Here is an 8,220-nt window from a genome sequence, read left to right on the forward strand (position 1 = left end):
CGCTCGCGCGCGTGCGCGGGCGAGGCACTTCCGCCGGTGGGGAAGCGGCGGGGAAGAAGGGCGGAGGTGAGGGAGCGGATCCCGGGGAAACCCTCTGTGCAAGGCGGGTGTGAGGGAGCGGGTCCCGCGGAAACCCTCCGTGCAAGGCGGAGGTGAGGGAGCGGGTCCCGGGGAAACCCTCCGTGAAAGGCGGAGGTGAGGGAGCGTGTCCCGGGGAAACCCTCCGTGCAAGGCGGGGGTGAGGGAGCGGGTCCCGCGGAAACCCTCCGTGCAAGGCGGAGGTGAGGGAGCGGGCCGGAGTCCCCGGGAACTCTCTGTGCAAGGCGGAGGTGAAGGGCAGGACGGGCCAGCAACTCCGCTGGGGAGTAGAGTTGTAAAGAGTCTTTGAGTTTAACCGAGGCGTTGTTTGTTTGGGTTTGTGTGTGGGGCGTGTTGTGCTTTCAGATTTCCTGTGGTCGCCAGTGCTGTTATAGATGATAATATAATGCTGCCTTTCGCATTTATAGATTAGTTTTTTGCATCACAAGTAGTTTGATACGGTGCAATTTATACTTAGTTTAACTACTTTTGTATACTATAACCTGTCAGTTTGTGTATGCACTGTATAGTTCATATAAATATGAATAGTGTGATAGATATATCATAAGCTTTAGCAAACTGTTAAAACAGAGATGAAAATCCTTCTATGTAGATAACTCAGAGAATGGTGTAAAGCAATTATTTTGTTTCTTACATCTGTGGACTGGCCTCCACAAGTGATAAAAGTGACAGAAAACAGAGCATAAGCATCCGGGAAGGATTTATCGATTTTTTGCTATCAGGAAGTGTGATACAACAGGATAGAACTACAGGAAGAAATAAAATATATGGACTTGATCTACAGAATGTCCTGCAGACAAGTCAGAGGTTAAACCAAACAAAAGAAACGTCAAAATCTCAAAGGAATGTTTGAATCATGTATGAAGTAATGAATATGCATGTAACCTCAACAATGTAACTATATGATTTTAGGGTACCTCTGTGCTCTTCGGCTATTTGCCAAAAGCACCCCAGAGCTGGAAACTTGTCCTTCTTTTATCCTTTATTAAACTTCTGCAAATTCTAAAGAGTGAACTCTGTTTTTCACAGTGTGTTCCAGAGTGAGGGTTGCTCTTACCAACTCTTCAGCGTACCTGAGGGAGCTGGGAAAATGGTGAATGTTCTGAAAGGTGTTCTGGTTGAGTGGTGAGTAACAACATTTACTGCCTCTCCTTGTGTCAAAGACTGTGTTTCTTTAGACCTGGAACTAACTGAAGTAACTGAAGAGCCCAGACAAAAGGAATTATTGTGGGAAGGGTGATTCTGAACAAGCAGAGAAAAGTGTGGCCTTTGGGGGAAGAAGGAGAAGGCAATTGCAGATAATCTTAATGCCAAGCTCCCATTTTTCTATTCAAGAGACCATTTTCCACTTATGCCTAACCTCTTTAAGAAAAGAAAACTGCATATGAACATGGGGTAAAAAATAGGATGGCAAGGAAGTTAGCAATCACATTGATATAAAAGCCAGATTTTTTTCAAAATATGTAACAGTCTGCAGATTATTTTAATTTAGTAAAGTAGAGAAAAGGATGTAAAATACTTACAATGAGTATTAACTATGAAAAAATTATGCTTCAAAGCTATATTCTCCTATGTCTGATGGTCCCCTAATATTGTCCCCCTAACATTTTTTGAAAGGTACACAAGTTAAAATTTTAGCTGCATATGTAAGTTATCTATATGCTTGTCAGGTACGACTTACCCTAGTACAAGTGATCCAGTTATCCTGGCAATTTTTCTTTGAAAATATTAGATGCTCCCTCTTGTTCTTTGTATTGCTTGCAAACAGAGTTTCTTGCTGTTGTGGTTTGTGAATAAAGTGTTTCTCTACTGATTCTTGAGGGAGATGAGGTAATCTTTCATTTCTCCTTTCCTGTTTTGTTTTTATTTAATCAGCTCTAGACTGAATTCAGTGCAAGGCAAACATGTGGTTCTATTTGTAGATCATATTCGAATGTGCTTGGAGTTGGTAAATGTCACCTTTTGGTGTAGGTGCAATGTACCTGTTTTCATATCATCTCACCTCTGGACTGAGACTCAGGCCCCTGGCTACCTCCAAGATTAAAGGAAGCATCACTCAAGATTTGTGGGGTCATTGTATAGCATTATATGATGTGTAAGATTTCTGCTGTACACTTAATCTCTTAATATGTTTGCAGTCTATAATTACACAAAAGCAGTTCCATACTTCCAAAATGTTTTCTTCTAAACATTTAAATTTTATTTAGAAGGCGTCATTGTGACTGTTCAGCTGAGTGTGAGAAATGTATAATTCTTATATAAGCACTCTTTGTCTGTGCTACACTACTTTGAGTGAGATCTGTGTTCACCTCTTTTTTGGTTATCCTTATGCTTTAAGGAAACATGTTTTTATGAGGCTGTTGCTGAAATCAGAAATGTAAGTTCAGCCTTACCTTATTAAGGGTTGGCCTTTTGAGTTTTAGTTTTGGTTTCAGTGTTTTTGAAGCTTCCTTAGCAGCAGCAAAAGGAAACTTCTCTGCTAATCAAGCAGCTGATTCTACTCATTAGACTTTATTACCATTTTATTTTTGTCTCTATGGGAACCAAAATTACTTGGAAAGAAATTACTTTTGCTAACCAAACTGTATTTAAGTTGTGAAAATTAATTTTAGTTTTCCTAAACCCTTTGGGAATGTCTTTGAATGGTGTTTCTTCTGTTTGCAACTGTACTTGTGAGTTGGGGTCTGATGTGTGTTTGTCCCTGCAGTGACCCTGCAATGAAGCAGTTTCTGCTCTACTTGGATGAGTCAAATGCTTTGGGAAAGAAGTTCATCATACAAGACCTGGATGAAACTCATGTCTTTGTATTAGCTGAGTTGGTCAACTTCCTCCAGGAGAGAGTGGGCGAGTTAATGGACCAGAACTCGTTTCCTATTACTCAGAAGTGAGCAGAACCAGAGAAATGAGATTACTGCAAGTTTTGGAACAGTGAATTTCAATAGTTTGGGTTGTTACTGTTTTAATAGATAACACTGTGGCATGTAAGTTCTACATAGAAGTGGCTATTATAGAAAATGCATCATTTTCATAGACAAAATAGTCTGAAATTGGATTTTGTTTCTCATTTTGAAAGAATGTGGTATCTTCATTAAAAGATTTAAAATTATACACTTGTGGAGTTCCCTTGAGAATTTTTGATGCATGCTCTCTAGTTTTCCTTTAGGTTTTTATCTTGCAAGATGATATGACCCAAAAAATAGAGTAGTGTGTCTGTATTGGAATGCTGTATGAGGTATTCTGATGTGTTGTGTTCTGTGTGTGATTGAATCTGATTATAGTGTGACTGATAGAAAGTAAAGAATGTCTGTTGAATCTGTGCTTGATGGAACACCTCTAAATTGGAGGCATGGTCAGATACTGCTCTAACTTGATGGGTTTTATGCAGCAGGATGAGAGTTGGTCCAAGTGTTTTGTTGTGTTGTTTGGGGTTGGGAGTGTTGGGGGTTTTTTTGTTCAAACATGTTACAAATGTAAAAACATGCCCCATCCTCCTTGCCGGCTTTTACCAAGGCTATGCTTTCTGAGTTCTTCTGTGTTTGGGGAGAGGTGGTGGGAGTTTGGAGGGGAAGGAGTGATATGGGGGGGATTGGGACAACAAAATCTATTGCCTTAGATCATCATAAATTGAAGGGATAATGGGAGAAATGGGAGACCAGTCCTATAGATATAATTGCTTGTCTTTTTTGTCTTTTTTCACTGAGGATGCTAGTCGCAATAAGTTATGTGATCAGGCTCCCATGCTCTACCTAACAAACAAGAAAGCTGGGTTTGAATTTTTGCTTTGCTTTTTTTTTTTTTTTTTTTTTTTTTTTTTTTTTTTTTTTTTTTTTTTGTTCTTCAGCTTAGTTCTTTTTCCCATATTGCCTTTTGCTGCAAAGAAACAAGCTTTGTAGTATCATGGTTTCGTTGTTTGGGGTTTTTTTACATTGTGTTTGTAACTTTAGCTCAGACACTGGCTTGGTTTTCAGACCTACTTATGTACACCAGATAGATGCCACCTTTTTGGCTTTGAGAAAAAGAACAAGTGTAAAGAGAACAGCTTTTGTAAGGAACAGCTTTCTTTACTGACTCTCCCACTACTGCTTGTTTTCTCTTGTCCTGTAGGTATCAGATTAATTGGTAGGTTTATCCTTGTTTTTTGTTCAGATTGGTTTTTTGGTTTGCATTTTTTTCCTCAGGAAGAAGGAATCTTCAGGAGAAAGTTTCACTAGATGTTTTTAATCAAAAAGCTGTCCAAAGAAAGTTCTGTAGAATTGTATATGTTCAGGTTTATGTGAATTATTAACTAGCCCTGTAATTTGACTTCATTTCTGGTACCTTTCCTTTTCTCTGACTGTATAGAAGAATGAGTTTGGGTCCAAATTGTTTAATCTTTTTCTTTCACAAGTGGGTGCTTCCCTGGTCATGTAGATTAAGAACCAGCTACATGTCTTTACCTGAAATAAGAAATTTAAATCTTATTTATAAATGGTTTATGGTTTCTTAACTATTTCTTGAGATTGATCTCAAGAGACCGATCAAACATTGACCTCATAACTATTATTTTTTGGAAGATTATTGGATGCTCATTTAATGGAGAAATAATTAGTAATTTTACATGGCATTATAGCTTAGTACAATTTATTTAGAAGTGTCTTTTTCCTTTCTTTGGAATCCTAGTTTGTTTTCCATCCAGATTCTGCTGAAAGGTAAATCATCCATCACCCTCTTCAAATTACTGCATTTGAAAAGTCATGTTTGGAATTCTACATGTAAGCGTCTCTGTATTTTGCATGTCTAGTGCTCCATTTCTATTGTGACTTTCCTTTTCAGTCTATAATAAACTTCTTGCAGTTCTTGTCTTTTTCTCCTGGTTAACTGTACAGCTTTGCTGCTGTATTCCCTGTATTTTGGCTTATATTTACAATTGATAAATGGTTTATGCAATACAGAGGGATAGAAGTTCCAAACTGTATAAACTAAACAGTTGGGCTTGTGTTCTTATACTCTCTGCCCACAATTTGGTTTTTCTGAGCAAACAAGTTGATAGACTTCTAACTTCTAAACCTGTCAATACTTTTGATCCTTCCTGTTCCCTAACAAGGCATAACCAATTCTGTGCTGGAAGAAGAAACAAAAGATGTAAAGATGTAAGTTGGTATCATCATATGTAGTCTAAGGAGCTGAGTTCACTGTAGTTCCTAGAGAAGAAAGAATCTTGAATCAGGTAGTATGGTGAAGGAAATCCAATGAGGAAACTTTTAGAATTTGAGTATGTGTATGCTTTTAAAAAGCGAACAAACAAAAAACCCATGCAAGGGTCTCTGTGATTTGAATAAACTTGGACCTCTGAAAGGTTTGATTGTTTTTAAATGCATGTAGTCCTAGAACTTACATGCTTCAACAACAACAAAAATATTTGCCCAAATGGGAGAAAAGTAGGTACTAGTATTAAAAATATCTATACATTTTGAGATACTCAGCATTTACATTTACAGATTTTAAACATTTGTGCTGGCTTTCATTCAGGTGCGAAATATTGGTGAGTACAGCTCGGAATGAAACACTGTTAAAGATACATTTTTTAAAGGCTGTAAACATTTGAGAACAAAAGCTGCAGAAGATCTGTTTAAATATATCCATGCTTTGATAATAGAGTTGATAGGGTGAGAAAGTCAGCTCGTAGTGTATTTGGAATATTGTATGTTAATTTAATGTTTGCATCCATAACTAATATGTTCACTTTTTTGCTAGTATCTATCAAAGAACTACAGTGTTCTCAAGTCCTGCTTGAGCAGCAAAAATAAGAGTTTGAATGACAGACTTCTTGCTGCTTGTAAAAGCACCAAATTTTATCTTGAAGGGTTTTCCCTGCTCACTTTTAGCTCTCAGTTTTAGTTGATAGTATTTTGTGTCCTGGAAGTAGAGCATGGTAGTACAATTACATAAAAGACACTTACTTGAACTTCCTTTATTACTTACTACTTATTTATACTTAGATCTAAATAAGATTACAAGTTTACTTGTTAGCATTTTGTGATGTAAACAGTTGTTCTTGTGTAGTTATTGTAACTTGAACATGCTTATAAATTCTTTTGTTAACACATGCAGAAGCTAAAGGGCTGTATTTAATAGAAGGATGAGACATCTCTAAAGCAAGGTAGGAGAATTTGAACGACTCAAACAACATGTTAGGTAGAAAGAGAAGGATGGAAACTGAAACTGCAGCTTCCTAGTGAAATAAAGCAATAATGTTTCATTTTTATTGAAGATTATACTATTGGGCATTTTCATTTTTTTGTTTGAAACCTCAGATTTTTCAAAAAATTTGTTTATTAATGGCCTTCAAAGAAAGCTGTGTAAAAAGCAAATAAGTCTAAATGCTGTCACATATTTAGATAGTCTTATAAATTGTGGGACAAGCTAATTCTGGAGGGGGGGTTATTTTAGCAGGGGGGTTGGCAGCACAATGAGTATGACTCTGGTTGGTCAGTATAGATAGGGGTTGTAATGACTTGGTTCCCTTCTGACCAATGCCTGAGTCCCTCTTCCTTCTCTCTGATACAACTAGTCCAGGAAGAATAATTGTCCAGTACAGTAAAGGAGGAAATAACCAGCAATCACTAGAGAGAATGGATGTGTCCTCAAGAAAGAAAATAGAGATTGTTATTGAAAGAAACTAGAGAATGCTTTAGGAAATTCTACCATTTTACCTGAGAGTGAGTCTGAGTGGATTGGATTCTGTAGCTAAACTGCCTTTCTTTCACAAAAAAAAAGCAGGCATCTGAACCCATTTGCATAAGTGGTTTTGTTTATTTGTTTAATGTACTTATAATGATAATTGGGGGACTTTGGGGAGTTATTTTTGGTTTTTGGAACTTGGTGAGAGCTAGATGGCTGTCTGACGGGCTGTACTAAACCTCCTCCAAGTGCTGTTATACATTGAGAAATCCTGGTTTTCAGTCTTTCCAGGTTTTTAGGATGCATTCAAAAGCATATCCTCTGATTCCCTCTATTTTTTCTTTTCCTAATGTGCCATAACAACAGATTTTGCAGTGTTTTCTCACTCAGATCTGCAAGGCCACCTCATGTGTGTGAGAACAATCCAGAGAACATGTATTTTATGCATTAAAAGGATTGTTTACTGTCAGCTGCAGCTGAAGTAAACAAGACTGTTTACTGTGAATTAAAGATAATGGTATTTCACGGTGTCATAAAAAATTACTTATATTAAAGCTTTCTTAATTGGCTTCTTCACCATAAAAGTTCAGTCAGCCCCTAGGCTGACCTTACAAAAGCAGGGCACTAAAAATAATACGTAAATGTGTACACATACATATATATATCTGTATATGTATCTTAACAACTCTTTAATCATATAAACCAACACAGTCTGAGAGGAATACTTTGCTCTTAAAATCAAACAATAGACCATTGAAGAAAACAGTAAGCTTTCATAATAGATTTTTTTTTTTTCAGTTCCAAATTCCATATAAATTTTCCCACTGACTCCTTGATTATCCCACAAATGATCCCATTGAAGCTGGTGGTGGTTACTGTGAAATGAGTGCATTACTTAGTATGTTAAAATTGGGTGTTTGTTTTGTAATTTAGGCTGTGGCAAGGCCTATATGGGCTATACAAAATCAAGAATTCAAGAAAAGTTGAAGTTCACGGGGATGCAAGAACAATTTCTTCCTAAATTAAGTCATTGTCTTTGGGTTTATGATGTGGCAGCTAATCAGAAATGTAAACAATAGGAAATCTGATATAAATTTGATGTGGAACTGGGAGTTTTTTTGGTTGGGTTTTTTTTTTTTTTTCCCTGAAATGAGGAATATAAGTAATGTTTTACCCATTTTTGTTTCATATAAAAGGTTTTCAGGACTGAAGAGCTGATAGTTTGAAAGCAGACCAGTAAGGGGAGCTCTTGCCAATATTTTAAGCTGCTTAAAAAAAATTGTTGCAGCTTGGGCAGTGGTGGGTCAAAGGCTTACCATGCTTTGGACCATCAGATAGGCTTTCAGCTAGAGGTGAATATTCAGCTTCAAAGTGTCCTTCTAAAAAGATATTCACTGTTGAAGATTTTGGAATATTTTTAGCTCAGAAATTTCTTAGCTGTTTAGGTATCTAGTGTTTTCT

General features: G+C 37.1%; 1 protein-coding gene across 5 annotated transcripts; it reads left to right on the forward strand.

Annotated features, from left to right (window-relative positions):
• Positions 1–3: 3 nt before the first annotated feature.
• On the forward strand, positions 4–3,207 carry GTF2H5 (general transcription factor IIH subunit 5). 5 transcript variants are annotated; one of them, XM_084203453.1, is made up of 4 exons: positions 52–66; positions 153–195; positions 1,129–1,224; positions 2,807–3,207. In XM_084203453.1, exons 3-4 carry the CDS (start codon positions 1,190–1,192, stop codon positions 2,985–2,987), a joined length of 216 nt encoding a protein of 71 aa, XP_084059579.1. In that variant the 5' UTR covers positions 52–66; positions 153–195; positions 1,129–1,189; the 3' UTR covers positions 2,988–3,207. The 5 variants fall into 5 exon arrangements, with proteins under 5 accessions (XP_084059577.1, XP_084059579.1, XP_084059580.1 ...); XM_084203451.1 differs by lacking the exon at positions 153–195 and having other exon boundaries at positions 4–66; XM_084203454.1 differs by lacking the exon at positions 153–195 and having other exon boundaries at positions 63–109.
• Positions 3,208–8,220: the final 5,013 nt, after the last annotated feature.

The sequence above is a fragment of the Fringilla coelebs genome (assembly GCF_963513975.1).
Source record: "Fringilla coelebs genome assembly, chromosome: 3".
Classification (NCBI taxonomy): domain Eukaryota; kingdom Metazoa; phylum Chordata; class Aves; order Passeriformes; family Fringillidae; genus Fringilla; species Fringilla coelebs.

What these genes read in the sequence shown, in the direction of transcription:
- GTF2H5 (XM_084203451.1), top strand. Translation starts at nt 1,190, where the DNA reads ATGGTGAATGTTCTGAAAGGTGTTCTGGTTGAGTG. An exon ending in AAAGGTGTTCTGGTTGAGTG is followed by an intron (nt 1,225 to 2,806) that starts GTGAGTAACAAC and finishes TTGTCCCTGCAG; the next exon opens with TGACCCTGCAATGAAGCAGT.